This window comes from Pezoporus wallicus, unplaced genomic scaffold (assembly GCF_028554395.1).
Source record: "Pezoporus wallicus isolate ANWC-B61680 ecotype Strahan unplaced genomic scaffold, APGP_CSIRO_Pwel_v1 contig_6488, whole genome shotgun sequence".
NCBI lineage: Eukaryota > Metazoa > Chordata > Aves > Psittaciformes > Psittacidae > Pezoporus > Pezoporus wallicus.
Window position 1 is genome coordinate 463643 of NW_026641738.1, and position 16198 is coordinate 479840.

Consider the following 16198-nt stretch of genomic DNA (forward strand, 5'->3'; position numbering starts at 1 on the left):
AGTTATATTTTAGAAATGGAATGAAATGCCTAATAAGATTTCACAGGAAAGACTCCATTTCTGTTTTTAATAGGTATTTCAGTAAGTTTTAATCTCCTGTATACCGTTCCCATAAATACTTAGATCTGTTCCAATGCTCAGTTCATGAAGTTTCCTTCTGCCCTTGCAAACAACAAGGTATTATTTATGATTACTTCAGCATTTCTTTCTTTGGGTTTATCTTGGCTCTTTCAAATGGCATTCAAATAGCCAACTATTATGCACTCTTTGTGTATGCATGGTAGGGAGTACAGAGAGGTTGAGGAAAGCTGTTTACAAGATAAAGTTTAAAAATATGTCAACAGTTGAAGATCACAATGCAAAAATTCTTCAGAGCAAAAAGAAAAAGACCACCAATATAAATTCTGATTCATGAAGATGATGAGCTGCAGGTAATTAGCTGTGACATTGCTGGCTGCAGCTTTTAGGATTTAGAAGCTTCTAAACAGCTCTAAAGCAGAAAATGGGGGAGACACTCTGGATATCTGAACCTGCTTCTCAAAGAGCTAACACGGTTTGGGTCCAAGTACAGTGAGTCTGATTCATGGATTCCTCTCCTACCTACGAAAGTTTGAGGAAGGGACATTGCTCCAGCCATCATCCCCCAAAACTCATGCTGAAAAGTAATTCCAGTCCAGATTCCCAGGCAGACTCCCCCACAACAGCATGATTCAGAGTGACTCAGTTAGGGAAAGGAAACATAGAACTGTGAAACCATTTTCATTAAAACATGTGAAAAATAATTACATTGAACCCTTCAGAGATCACTTTGTTTGAAAATATTTTGTGTGCTTGACAGTTTCGACTATTAAACTCTAGGAACTGACAATATTTGAGACCTCTGAAGAATTAAAGTGAGTTATGAAAGTCACAAACTGCTGACAAAAGGATTCAATATTGGAACGTGGATTTAACATGTGATGCACATTTGGTATTGGTGAGAGTTAGCGACTATGTTTGATAATGTGAGTATATATTGGAAAGCCTTTTGTTCCCTAATGTGTCTGGTGCCTATAAAACTGGTCTGAGACATCTGGAAAGATTGGGTTTGAGAAATACAGATGGAATATAAGTGGTTCTACAATTAAATAATATGTTCGTGATCGGGTAATCACTATGTAGACTTGGAAGTTTCCCTGATGTATTGTTGAGCAAACTGCCTAAAGCACATTTTAACATCCATTTTCTCAGTGTTTTCCATAACGCTGAAACTCATATGGCCCCTTTTTCCCTACCTTCTGGGAATAAAAACTTGGCAATATTACTTAGTTATTCTAATCAGGTAACTTTTTTTGGCTCTTCATGTTAATCACATCAGACAAGATCACAGTACAGTTTTTGCCTTGCAAAATGAAACAAAGAGTAACAGTCTAGAACTGGAATTCATAACCTTTTCTTCAACCTTCTCAACTGCATGTCACACTCGATGTTCAAATTTATTAGCAAACAACCTGCCTCACCCAGATTTAATGAGCTGTAACACACCCTTTCCCCAGCTACTAAACAGGTAACTAGGAATTTAATCCAGCAAAACGAATTTTCAGTGCCCTTCAACACTGAGGCCAGGGAAGGTGGACTCTGCTAATTCAGTAAGTGCAAACTGCAAGCGCGCTCTAGGGTAAGAATTTGTTAGACAGCTGTTACGTGCCTTAAGATTTAATTAAAAGTGAAATAAATACATTGTTAAGTTCTGCCAAACAGCAGAAAGGGGCAGAAAACTCAACACAAAAGATACTTTTTGCCCTAAAACCTTAATCCTTAAACAAGAAAGGCTACAAAGTGGATAACAGGTCCCAGAGCTAGAAAAGAGTACCTTAGTCATAGTGGTACTTTTTACAGGCAATAAAAGACATAAGAATATGAAACACATAGAAGTGGATTGAACAGAAAGGTGACCAAATTTTACCTTACATTTCAAAACAAAAAAAAAAAACAGGAAGTGAACATAACTTCTTTAACAGTTAATATAATTTGCTGGGAAAATGACACAAACTTGTAGGTATATATAATACATTATTAAAAATACTAATGCAAAAAACAAGCATTAAAGCATTTTTACTACTGTCTAACAAAATACTGTTTTTCAGGAAATGCTCTGATGGATAACAACTGCAAATACAGTTTCAGAATGAATACAGAGGTTAGGCCAAGATACAAGACCTTGTCTACAGCACATATATATATATATATTTTTTTTTACTTTGCTGTTATGAAGGGAACATAAATAAAGCCCAAAGGGAGCAGTGCTGTTTGGACGAAGTGCCCCTTCAGAAAAATAATCCAGACCTTGTCCTACATTCCCGTAGTATTCTTAGTTTGACAGACAAGAGGATCTGGCATAATTTTTCACCTTCTCAGATGGGTGCACAGAAGATTAGTACTCTTTCTCTCACCCCTAGCTCCTTACGCAGTGTTAGACAAGTTGTAGGGGACAGCAATTGCCTAAAAGCTTAATAATAGTTATTACTGGAAACACTTATCACTTCATGAGAAGGCAAAAGCAGTTTTGCAGTTCAGATGCATCTGTTTCAAGGAAGTCTTCTCTAAAGTCAGACCTTAACCAAAGAAAAAGGTTCCTCGCCCCAGTGATACTGAATGTAACTGTTTTCTGAAGGTTCTTCTGGAAATACAGGAGTATCGGGATAGCACATAATTCTGACTGCCACAGTACCAGCAAGAATGTAACAAGAGTCTTGCTGCCCAGATTTCTTGCTTTCTTGTTAAAGTGATCATTTTTCATGGAAACATGTCATGTCCTAAAGTTCAAACTGATTTTCTGGGGGAGGCAACTGCCCTACATTACATTATGATATGCACCATATCATACTGGAAATTAAACTTGTGCATCTAAATCTTTCAAGAAAAAAACATAGCACCCCCCTTATCAATGATGTAGCTAGAAATAAAGAGGTCTGGTGTTTTACTTCTCAGCAAGGTTTTCATTCTTCCACCACCTTTCTTAGCCACTTCACAATTATCTGCATATTACCTAAATATTTCTTCTTACATATATATGGAGGGCAGAGTGCTTCATGAAAACAAATTCCTAATGTTTCTGGCTTCCATTCTGTGTACTTCCAACTCCCTGGAGGTATTCTACATGCATAAGGGTCAGGCACTTTAGTTGTTTTGCACCTGGTGGTAAATTCCATGTTTTTAGACTCCTGTGTTTCCTTCTGTAGACTTCCCATCTGTGCATAGGGAAATTTTCATTCCCTATCAGGAAGTCAGCAAGTGTAAGGAGAATGGTCATTAAAGGACTGAATATAAAAACTGAGATCTTATATCTTCCACAGGTCTGCCAAGCTGCAAAAATTATGCAGTGCTACTTCCTCTTCCCTAGAAAGCATAAATTATCCTCAAACACAATTAAAAGCCCCCATACCAAAGTGTATTCTGGGCAAAGGTTTAGGAATCTATGCATAGAATACATACTTAGCTGATTTTTTCCATTTAGATTTTCTCTCTCACACACGCATTCCAGTCAAGTTCTCTTTTTCATAGAATCATAGAATAGTTAGGGTTGGAAAGGACCTTAAGATCATCAAGTTCCAATCCCCCTGCCATGGGCAGAAACACCTCACACTAAACCATCTCACCCAAGGCTCTGTCTAACCTGGTCTTGAACACCGCCAGGGATGGAGCATTCACAACCTCCCTGGGCAACCCATTCAAGTGCCTCACCTCCCTAACAGTAAAGAACTTCTTCCTTATATCCAGTCTAAACTTCCCCTGTTTAAGTTTGAACCTGTTACCCCTTGTCCTGTCACTACAGTCCCTAATGAAGAGTCCCTCCCCAGCATCCCTGTAGCCCTCCTTCAGATACTGGAAGGCTGCTATGAGGTCTCCATGCAGCCTTCTCTTCTCCAGGCTGAACAGCCCCAACTTTCTCAGCCTGTCTTCATACGGGAGGTGCTCCAGTCCCCTGATCATCCTCGTGGCCCTCCTCTGGACTTGATCCAACAGTTCCATGTCGTTTTTATGTTGAGGACACCAGAACTGCACACACTCCAAGTGAGGTCTCACGAGAGCAGAGGGGCAGGATAACCTCCTCCAACCTGCTGGTCAGGCTCCTTTTGACGTAGCCCAGGATACAGGCTACATCTGGGCTTTCTGGGATGCGAGTGCACACTGCCGGCTCATGTTCATTTTCTCATTGACCAAAACCCCCAAGTCCTTCAAGTCCTTCTCCACAGGGCAGAGGACTAAAAAATTATTATTTTTTTAACTTTTAAAAAATTAAGTCTCCCTTCTCAGCAGCATGTTCCTTCTTTTTTAACTTCTTCCTACTCATCATTTTAATGCCTTGCAAGAAAGGGAGAAGAAAGCTAACTGGACAATGGTTAACTTCTTCCACACCAGACCATCCAACACTTTGTAAAGAATTGAGAGAGCTGTAAAACTTTCATCAAAAGGCAAAAAAACTTCACAACACATATGGTACGTCAAGAAGAGAACTCTGATCAGTTTATCATTTTTATGACATGAATTGCACAGGTACTGTGCAACAAGACTGCATAAAGTATTTTAGTTACATCAGATAATCTGAGATCCACACATTACTATTCATAATACTGCAATGACAATTTCTAAACTGAAACGACTGTTCTTAAAGTACAGCTGCATTCAGCACTCTGGGTGTTTGGTAAAGCAAAATCGAGTATTTAAATCTATCTTGTAATGAAGTGACACTAACAAATCCAGTCTTTTTTAATTTTCCCCAGCCCCTTTTTTTCACCTTTTACTTCTGTTATATGATGTATGTACTGTTTAACATCTGCACACTTCAGCAGCAATGGGCAGTTAGGATAGTCTGCGTCTAGCACAACTTGATCAAGTGGCTGAAACTTTCCTTGTTGCTGAAAATACATCAAAGGGATTAGAAAGCGTTACTATAATGTTAAGACACATATACACACCACACTTATATAAAAATACATATGCATGCAATGGCCATGGCATTAAAAAGGATTTAAAGAAGATCGTATTTTGAATGGTAACACATGACACAGTCAGAAACTGATTACAAAGCAAGCTATAAATATTTATTTCAAACTAGTAAATACCTGCAAAATGCTGAACTCTTCAATTGCTGCACTTAAAAGACCAAATTTAAAACAACACAGGGAGAAACTAATGTGAAGTACAGTGGGATTTTTTGGAAGATGACACAAGACACAGTAGTCAGTGTGTGCCAATAGCATTTTAGATCAAAACCTGCTGGATTAAATCCAGTGTCATAACTTCCATTCAAATTTTGCTTTTCCTTCCATAAAGATAATTCTCAAAGGAGCAGGGCAGCTTCTGGAACACAGTATTAACCTTTCACCTCTGCAAAGTCAATTCCAGTTTGGCCCAAGTATGTATATAAAGTGATTTTGGCACAACTTAAATAGCCCCACACATGACAGAATCATCAAACAAATTTTGCTGTTGCCAAACAATGCATAATCATTCAGCACTGTTTGGCACAACTGGCAGCCTTCCCTTTGGAAAGATCCTTTAGTGCATCAGTACAAAGACTCAGTGAGCTCTCCATCCTTAGAGAGTGCATGGTCTCAGGAGCCATTGCTGAAGTCATTGTACTGGTCAGCATGAAAAAACAACACTTGGGTATACTGCTTTCACTATTAATTAATCCTCTTGCTGGACAGTCAGAGGCTTAATAAAAGTAACCATCCATTGTTAAATTACAATAAAAACAAGCAAAAAACCCCAAACAAACTAACAACAACAAAAAAGAAACAAAAACCAAAACACAACAGAAAGTATTAAGTTTTTTTTCTCCTGGAAAATAAAAGGCAAAATAACAATGATAAAAAGAATTTTGTAAGATGCCGAAATAAAGCTGGAATAGACTGTTTCCTATATATAACTTACCTACACAAACCTGCTCGTGTCCCAAAACAAGACAGCCACATTTATATTGTGCAGTAGAAGAGATACTAAGCCAAGAAAACCTGCTGGATAGGAGACGGCTCTGCTCAAAAGACACATTAAGCAACCCTTCATCACACTATTAAAACCAAAGAATGGTGCAAAGGATGATCCTAACACACCCAGTGGGTACTTTGATACCCACTAGTTCAAGCCAAGTGACTGTGCTGCATTCAAGTTGGTCCTGCACAAAGTATCTGCAACACAATCCTCAAGACTTCCCTTTACTAAAAATCTAACAGGCTAACTTAGGCAGGGCTCTGCAGGAATGCACTTGACCTGATTTAGGACTCAGAACACCTCTATGGCACTTATCTGGCATCGTGCCCAGCCTAGAAAACCAGAAAACCTAGAAAACAATGTACCAAGAAAGTAAAGGGCGGTACACAATGCTTCTCAGGTACAGAAACAGTGGCAGTTGCTCTTTTCTCAGGCTACCTCAACACCTTACCATACAGCCAGAGGACATTTACTGTTTCCCTAATTTAGGGTTTGGTATAAAGCTTTAAATGGATTCTGAATTCGAAGACAGCAGAGTGCCTAGAGAATGAGCCAAACTATTCCTTGTGAAATGACTTCTGATGAGCCATCCTGAAGAAGGAACAGACCACAAAAAAGCAGAATATATTTGCACATCCTATACCATAAATAATTTTAAAGCAATGACAGAACAATAGGTTACTATTACAAATGTGCAGTAGGACTTCATTTCTTCACCATATAAAAATTTTCTCTTGCATTCTCCACTTGCAGTCTAAAGCACAAAACAACAAACAACCTAATAGGAAATGCTATTAGAGCAAAAAACTCTTAGGATGCATAGACCGAATTTACTGCCTCTATGAAGAAGAAAAAACCCAAGGATCAACCTGTACATTTTATTTTATGTCCTTTTTACCACCCACAGATTATAAGCAATAAATCAATAATTTTGCCTATGCCTTTTGATAAATTTCAGAAACTTAAGGAGGTTTTGCCATACCCATGATAAATACAATTAAGCCATTTATCAATTATACAACTTTCGGACACTTGAGCACCCTGTTGCTGATACAGCATCTCTACAAATACTGCTTCTGAGAAAGCAGTGTTTCCTTTTAAGTTCAAACGGCCACAGAAATGTTTCTTCTTTTTGTCCATAGCATCCAAATTCTTCTTTCTTTTTCCCTTCTTTCCCAAAATGACTCATCTACTGATGCCTAAGAAAGGGCACTGGTTTGTTTGACTCTGATGACATCTCATAATTTAAAATTCAGTAGTTCTGGGATGGGCTCTCACAGAAGGGCAAAAGAGATTCTCTGTTTTCTTAAAAAGGAGATGATCAGAACTTGCTGATATTGGAAGCTGACTCCTGGAATATACTTTACTGTCAAAAAAACCCTTCATGCAAATAAAAAAAAATATTCTAGGGTGGGTATCTCTGCTTTAAATGCAAATTAAATTTCCATTATTATGGAAACCCCTCTTTGTAAAATTAACACAACTTCTGCAGAAGATGAAGACAGAAATAATGTTTTCTCCTAAGAATTCCAGTGAAAAAATCAAGCAGGCTTACCTCCTTGTCTGCCCTGATGAGGTAGTAAAGTATCAGAAATAAGGGGTCCATCGGTGTAACAAACAGAAGGCGTCCATCTAAGTGACAGATATGTAAGAGTAAACTTAGTACCAAAAAGCTTAATATATTAACTTCTTTTTTTTTTTAAATGCTTTTCAGGAGTGTGGACAAGAAGAAAATATTTTGTTGGGTTTTTTTAGTATTCCAGTATTTTAATAAATGGGCAGGAAAACAGTCTTTGTGATTTTACACTAAAAATACAGAGATAACTCAATTCTCAACCCTGCCAAACCAAAGCACAAGCTACACTATAGGTCTGCTGGCTTCAAGCACTCTTAATTTTGCCTTTTTCTTGACTATATTAAAACCAGCAAAATTGAAGCTGCCCTCTATTGGGAGACTTGGGTGTAACAGAAACTTGGTTTTAGATACCAGATACATACAGTATACTACACCTCAAACCCTGGGCAAGGCAACACTGTGCTGGCTGAAAAGGTAGGCAGGGCAAGAAAGAATTTCAAGAGCTAGTTAAGTTAGATATGCCTCTCATCTGTATGGGGAGAATCTGCATGCAATCTCCTAACAGAACAAAATAAATAAATCAGAAAATATGGCTCAGTATGTCGTATTCAAAGTTAAACACAAAGGAAGAAGTTGGTTTCCCACTGAAACAGACACCTCGGCCCATCTGGACCTCACTGTAGGACAACGGCTTAGCCAGGCTTTTTGTATAATTGTAGATAATTGGAAACAATGTAACATCAAGGAAATTCACCAGTAAGACCAAATAATTGATGACAATTTGACACTAATTAGCAAACCAAAAGCAAGTAAATGTAATTTTTCTTTTGTTTTAAATCACATGATTAAGATAATTAAAGTAAATTCTCTTGCAATAGCCCTAAAACTAACAAAAGATGGGGTAGGAAGAACATGGTCTGGACAAAGCTAACACCTGCATTGCTAATATGATGCATTGCATGAGGCAAAGTAAGCATTAGGCAAAGCAAGCATCAGGACTACTTATAGAAACACCAGTCACTTTCTCAAAGCTTTCATTTAAATGCTTTCCACTGTACCTTTAGGAAGAGGTATTTTTATTTGTTCTAAAGAGTTCGGATTCACTATAGGTGTACAAAGACCTCTGGCCTTCTCTGCACATAAGACAATCTGCAAACACAGTTTTGTGTAGTTCTTCCCTTGACTGTTTCAGAGATGCAGCAGCCTGACATTCATGAACAATTTCCCCCTCCCTGTATCTTTTAAAGAAAACTGTGGTGATGATTCCTTAAGGCAACTGTTTCCCAAGGGCCAAAACCAAAGGGAGGGGGAGAATATAATGTGGACATAACTGGGAGCAGGGAGCAGACCCAGTCTTTTGGCTCACACCCAGATGGAGCAACGAAAAGCTCACAGACATACCGCTTGCATTGCTATATGCGCCTGCAGAGGATGTTTAAAAGTTAACACACGCTTTGGGATATTACAGTTAAAGAAGGCTTATGTCTGGTGGGGTTGCTTTTATTTATTACTAAAAATGGTTCTAGTTAAAAAGGATAAAATAAATATACTTTCATCTCCTGAATTAATATTTATTGCTTGGTCTATGGACGTGCCATCAGGGAAAAACACTGCTGCAATGGCATCCTTACTGATAAAGGATTGTTAAAGCTGTCACAAACAGTTACACAAGTTTCCTCCACATTTTCAGAAAGGCAAGGTAGGATCAGAGAATGACTAGGATGTTTTAAAAGAGCTCACTTCAGACCAAACACCGAAATGGCACCTTTAAACAGCAAACCTATCTTGAGATACCAGCACTCACACAGGGGACTACAGAGGTAACTAAAAGAAAGCAAGACCATACATTCCAATGACTGGAGCTCTAACACACCACTCAGAGCTAAGGCACTCCAGCCCTTTTTCCCCCTTGTAGGATAACACATATTTTACTTACAGAGAGGACTTTCTGGTGTGATTGACAAGGCAAGCTAAGTATTTTATGGCACTTCAGTTTAAATATAATTGAATGACCTCCCCTCCGCCCCAAAGACAAATGAACATCTGTCTAATTGAGGCTGCCAAAGGCAGCCTTTAAAAGAGAGACCACAAAGCTCTCAGCCCTGGTTAAATCCAGATGGCAAATGAGTGTGTCAGAAGGTGGGGATGTGATGCAACATGCCCCAAACAACTCAGAAAAACACCTGTAAATTTACTAGAAGAGAGAGGAAAGGCCTTTGTATGAACATTAGTTACAGTTGGGAGAAGGATACATTATATTTCTCACCTTGTTGAACAGTCTGACCTATAAACCAGGAACGATTTTCCTCATGAAAAGCTTTTACTTCAAACAGCTGCTGTGCACCACTATTGAATAAATAAAGGGTTGCTTCCCCTGTTGAAAAGAAATCTGGTTTGTGTTTGTAAGCTTTCACAAAAATCAAAAGAATACCCAGTATGTCTGAAGAATGTGCCTTATACATACAGACACTCAAACATACACACATTCTATATAAACTCACTATAAAGAAAGCTCAGACAAAGAAAACTATTATATACAGATGTTCATTTACTAGCTTTATAAACCAAACTGAATTTGAATCAATAAATAAGATGTGCAAATAGTTCATCTTGCAACACAAGGCCTTTGATCCAAACACAAATCAAAATCACTCAAGAAATCAGCTTTTGTCTCTGTACTGAAGGGGAAAGGTGGAAAACAAGAAAATACTCGCTCCCTCCATTATGTTTGTCTTCAAGATATCAGGCTCTGGGTTAGGGGAACAAAAGCCTCAAACATTAAATTGGCAATTTTAAATATTTTTTGTGTGCATTAAAATGGACTGCAAATGGCTCAGTATAGGCAGACAAATAAGGTGAACTAGGAAGCAAAAAAGTTGCTTCGAAATGCCCATCAGAATCTTGATATTTTGCAAAGCAAAACTTTATTTTAGGCCACCCTATAGCACAGCTCTGCCATTTCACATTAGGTCTGGGTTATAATAAAAACGGTGACAAATATGTTGTGAACGGGATTGTATTTTCCATATTTAAACCAGAAAGCTGCCAGAACTACAGAAGGGGTCACTGAAATTTGGTCAGTTAAGTCTGTGGCTGGACTGGTCCTGCCTTGATTGCCAATCCAACTTCAAGAACAACTACAACATGGCGGTCCTGCTCAAAACACATAAATTGCAAAGCTGCACTGACTTGCTGGCTCTAAAATGTCTCAGTGTAAGCCCCTGCAAGCTGACACTAGCACTGCTGTTCTCAGTCTGCAGAGATCCCTAAGGGTAGAGGGATGTCAGCTAAATTGGGCAAACGCATTTCTTTCCCAAAATGACTGATAATGCTTTTTTCCCCTTTATCCGAAAGACTGACCAGATGTTTAACCTCACCTGAGGAGATAATTTTAGTTCTCTTTTTCTTTTAGTTCCCTCTTTCTTTCAGTTCTATTTTTTCTTTTGGGGAGGACAGAAGTGAAAACTAGATAAGAGGGGGAGCACAGATTTCAATCATTACCACATGCTTCTCAGCAAGAGTCTACACCATAGTTTCATCAGTACCAGACATCAAACTATTCACAGAACAACTTAAAGACTCCTACCAGTGAGCACACTAGCCAAATTCAGTGATGAGCTACAAAATTTTATGAAAGGGACTAATATTACCTAACTCCAGCTTCTTAATTTACTTTCTTTTGTTAAAAGGAAAGTCACCACAAGTTCCCAGCAGCGTCATTAGACAGAAACTCCAGGGGATGGAGAGAAAACCTAGGCAGCTTTACTCAGAACTTCACCACTTCAGTGAGCTGCCTAAGTTTTGTGGTATTGTTATTTCCTTTCTTTTAGTTCAGCACTTTTAAAAATGCATCTTGTGGTACTTCTGAACTGCAAGCTAAACCCTAGTTTATAGTCTTTGTAAGGGATAAAAATTTAGTCCTTTTCACCTGTCAAAAAAAAGGACCATGCATACTTTTATTTAATAAAGTGGTTCACATGAATTCTACTGTGCTGAGTCCTTCAGTGCGCATTTATACAGTATCTGGCATCAACAATTCATCTGTTAGACCCAAATGTAAGGAAAATACATTAATAGGGTGTTCCCAGTCCTTCCATTTTCAGACCCTATACTTATAATGGCCTACATAACTGAAAGTTTTTGCAGGTCTATAAATAAGCTCCTGCAAATTCTAAAGGAACACACCCAGACAATTATACTTTAGGTTTTCCCCAGAAACCTTTCCCAAGATCTCTGATTCCACAAAGTAAATAGATTTCCTCTTCCACAGAGAAAAGCAAATTAATATCCACGCTTTTAAAAACACAGCAGATTAGAAAGCCAATATAACACAGCAGGTGGAAAATATCTGTGGCTATATATTCCCACTGCAAATCTAAGTATTCAAAAAGCAGGTATCAAGATGAATAAGTGAGTTCACATTTTGTATCTATTGTTTTTAATTATTTTCCCCTTTCAAGAACAAGTAGCAGTTACTATACTGAAACATTAAAATGTACCTGAAGACTTCAGTTAAACATATATAAATGGAAGCAGTTAATTTCAAAACAAAACCATACAACTTACGGCTACAGAAAACAAATGAGCTTATGAAAAGGAAAAAAAAAAAAAAGAAATGTGGTTTTCAAAAAAAATATTTTAACCCTAACAAAGGCTTACTGCAAGTTTCTGTTGAATGCCTCGGACTCCAATTATTACATTACTCAGTAATAACAAATCCTCGACAAAAAGAACAATTTGTCTAGCAGAAAATAGCTGAGGGATGGTAGTGTCATTATATTGTCTGTATTTGCTGTTTTTTTTCCAATGTATTTTGAATTCAGTGTCTCATCATCTATTAACAAAAAAAGAGACACCATCACTTGGACCAGAGCAAGAAGAAAATTTGATTTTAAAATGAAAAGACACAAAAAACTTGGTAAGTATAACTGAATCAGATCTTGTAACTCTGCCTATTTATTTTATAGCATAAGATGAATGCTATGAAGCCTAGATTTGAATTAAAAAAAAGCCTAGGCTTAACACCCAACACTGTAAGCTCCCCAAAACTAATGCACTTAAAAACACAACTTACATTACACCTCTTTCTTTGTGCTGCCAATATTCCTGATGAATAAACAGTTCAACCAATTGAAATTACAAAAGAAATGTTTGCATAGCATTAACTATCTGGCATCACCAGCAGTGGTTTTTTGCGCGTAACACTTATACTATCATCATTATTTCAGCTTGCAAAATATGAACGTTTTGGTGGTGGAGGGAATCAACCAGAACATTAATGGGCTCACGAAACAATTGCAAAACTTGCCTGTGCTTGGATTGCGCAGCTTTGTAAACAAAGGTTCGCTGTCAGGTGTCTCCGGAAAATCAGTAGCAGCCTCTGTAGGGGGAGAGGAAAAAGTTATGACCTCGTAAATGAAGAAGTATTTCACGGTCTGTCATGCTTCTCCCAGGCATTCAGAATCAACTGGACTGACACTTTTTGAAAACTCATGTATTTTCTGCCTGAAAGTTATAAGCTTCAGCCCAAATTCATCCTACCTGATCAAGACACCTAAATTATGATTCCAGACTTCCTGGCTCTATCTGCCACAGGAAAGATATGCACCTGGGGATGATTTAGATTTTGAAAACCATTTCTCCCTAGAGAGCCTCAGGCAAGAGAGGCCCTAAGTTTGACATCTCAGTTAAGTGAGATGAACTGATATGTTGCCCTGTTTAGTCACAAAGACAGTGGGAATGCTTTGGTAAGTTAGGCCAAGTACAGCATGTACTAAAAAGTGCAAAAGGTAAAATATTCATGGGAAGAAACGGTGGTCCTCTAAAGCTTTCAAGAAGCCAAATTATGCAGGACTATGGGTCAGGAATTGTCTGAGTGGTTGTTACTAAATATGCACACTTGTTTATCTGTTATATATAATCTTGAAAAATAAAGAGTGCATTTAACTCCCTCCAGAGGAAAAAGAAGCTGAGGGAATACAACACCTCTGGCTTAAGCCTCTGACAGTTGCTCTCCTTTCTGTGTCTTTAACCAAAAAAAAAAAAAAAAACCAAAAAAAAAACCAGACAAAAAATCAGAACCACAAAGTACTATTTCCCTGTGAAAATTAAAAAAAAAAAAAAAAAATCTAAAAAGAAAACAGCTCCCACAAGGATGCTGAGTCAAGTCTGAGAAAACATCTATAAGGATCCCCAGTTAATTATATTCTGTCCAAATTTTCTTTTAGGGGAATGCTAACTTATATTTATGAAAACAACTTCCCGCATCTGAATGAAGAGCAATATGACAGCAGCATCCTTCTTCGCTTGCACAGTGCCAGTTCTGTCCCAGTTCCTTTCATACAGGCATTCATCAGAGCAAGGAAAATTACTAAAGCATTTCACATACATAACCAGTATCCAGACCCCAGAGAATGGACTGACAGAGATCAGACTGATATTCGCTACCGAGGAAAGCAGAGAGGGGCGGCTGAGGCGAGCTGCACAGCTATTCACAAGGGAGGCCACTGGAAGGAACAGAAGTGCCACATCGTCATCCTTCACCTTTCAATAGCATCCAGTAGGTTTGTGGAGAGGGAGATAGCACAGTTCTTCTCTATGGAAAACACGGAAGTAGGAACTTCAAGTACACCAAAAATAGGTGTCCTCCACTCTGGCTGAAAGCCTTTCCCCAGCACACCTGGAAAGGGCAGGTGGACTTCTCACAGGCTGTTCACTGGCACCTCAGTGGAAAAAAAAAAAGGCCTAACTAACCCCCCATCTTTCACATCCACTCCTGGTTATTCAGTTGTGCCACAAACAGAAATTGCCCAGATAAAAACATAAGCAGGGCTTAAAAAGCAAGTGTGCTTTGTGATAAAGTGTTGGAGGACAATAGTTCTCAGAGAGATTTGGATAATTTGCTGTCATTTTCTTCCCCCAAATTTTTAGCAGAGTTTTCAGGTGGCTTGAAAAAGTGTTTTAAAAAGTTTCGATATAAGTTGAGGGGTTTTAATGGAAAAAGTCCGTATTTGCTAACCAGACTTGCTTCATATGCTGATACATAAACACACACGGTTGTCAAGCTACATTTGCTCTGGCAAAGGCAAACTTCAAATTTCTAGAGCCGTGTATATTTCAATTCTTGACCACAGTTTAACATTAGTTTATTTTTTGTTACATTTTAAAACACTACATTGATTAATGACATTGAAAGAAACACACTGCATGTGCTTACTTTGATGTGTTTCACATGAACACGTTAAAATATACACACTAAATGTGAGTTTCAAAATTTAAAACAAAACGCAAAACAAAAAAAAACCCAAAGGAACTTTTAATGCTCACTTGCTTTGCTTTCTTCATGCACAGATTTATGAACACTGGGAATGAGTCCAGCTGAGTCCTAAGCTGCATCTTGTATAACGCGAACAATTAAGTAGACAATCCTTCCTAATGTAGCTGTTTTTAATGAAGTTCACATCTTTATTTAGCTGATCTGTTCTTTTCCTAACTTTCTAGTAACACACTGGATTCATCCATCCCCACTAAGCCTGGGAGACACCTCCACACAGGGAGCACTCAGTGTAACAAACCCAATGGATACAGCGCCCCATCTCTTCCTCATCAATCCTCTTGTCTTCCCAGCCCAGATAACCACCCTCCAGCACCACGGCCTGCCCCATACTAGCCCAGCCTCAGTACCTTCTTGCTCTGCCCCTTTGTATACGCAGCCTGGCCCTGCAGCTGCCTTGGCTCGGCCAGTAGCAATTCCTCACATGAAGAGGAACACAGCTCTGCCCATTTAGTTCTTTGGTCCTCCCCAAGCTCCATGGGGCTCATCACTGCACAAAGGACAGCAGTGACCATACCTTAATGAACAGTCTGAGTTGCAGCCTTCAGTCTCAGTATCTCTTGCTGACAGGATCATAGTGTATGTCACATTCTCTACACAGCCACCACAAAACATGGTTTACCAGAAGGGGCACACACACAAGAAGTGGACAAAGGCAAAAGTGGTCTCTTTGAGTTTCTTTCACCTTCACTTTCCTAAAAATATAGGCAATACCTCACCACATTTCCAGGAGCATCTGAAGTATATTTTTATTACAGATTGGCTCTACTAGATGTCAAGCTGGCAGATAGAGAGGAAACGGGGAGAATACCTGCTTGGAAAACTGCATGCAGTATTAACACGGCCTTAAGGGCAAAAAAGGCCCTAATTATCTGAATTTAAACACTTCATGACTAGGAAAAAGCTGCACAAGGGATTTTTGGAGTTAGGTGTCCGCAACTAACTTGTGTGTGCTCTGGCCTTTAGCCAGGAAAGGTAACTGGATTTCTTTAATATCATTACATTTATCAGTCCCTGTATTCGGGCAACGATTTCTCCTAGCTAAGTAAATACAGACTTCTTAAAAAGCAGTACTGTAGCAGTTTTCTAGCAAAACTAAGAGTTAAACTACCAAAAGTCTTGCAGCTTACAGCTGCAAGTTACATACAGTGAGTACAGGTCAGCTTACTAACAGATGTGCCAGTATGGTATGCTATTATCCTAGGAAAACATTCACTACAAGGATACAAAAACTGACACGGGGTACAGAGAAGCTCAATTAATTCTGTCCCAAGGAGGCATCTCAATTTGCAAGCCACCCTCTAAACTGCCAG

General features: G+C 38.6%; 1 protein-coding gene across 5 annotated transcripts in view; it reads right to left on the bottom strand.

Annotated features, from left to right (window-relative positions):
- RNASEH2B (ribonuclease H2 subunit B) overlaps window positions 1–16198 on the bottom strand; it is a 44049-nt gene that overhangs the window by 17876 nt on the left and 9975 nt on the right. For all 5 annotated transcript variants that reach the window (XR_008974317.1, XM_057425070.1, XM_057425071.1 and 2 more), the window contains exons 2-5: window positions 12861–12932; window positions 9819–9926; window positions 7532–7608; window positions 4778–4898 (exon numbers count right to left, since the gene is read on the bottom strand). Coding sequence is in view for 4 of the 5 variants with exons in the window: in XM_057425070.1 (XP_057281053.1) it covers window positions 4778–4898; window positions 7532–7608; window positions 9819–9926; window positions 12861–12932 (378 nt within the window). In the remaining variant the exon portion in view is untranslated. The remainder of the gene's footprint in view (window positions 1–4777; window positions 4899–7531; window positions 7609–9818; window positions 9927–12860; window positions 12933–16198) is intronic.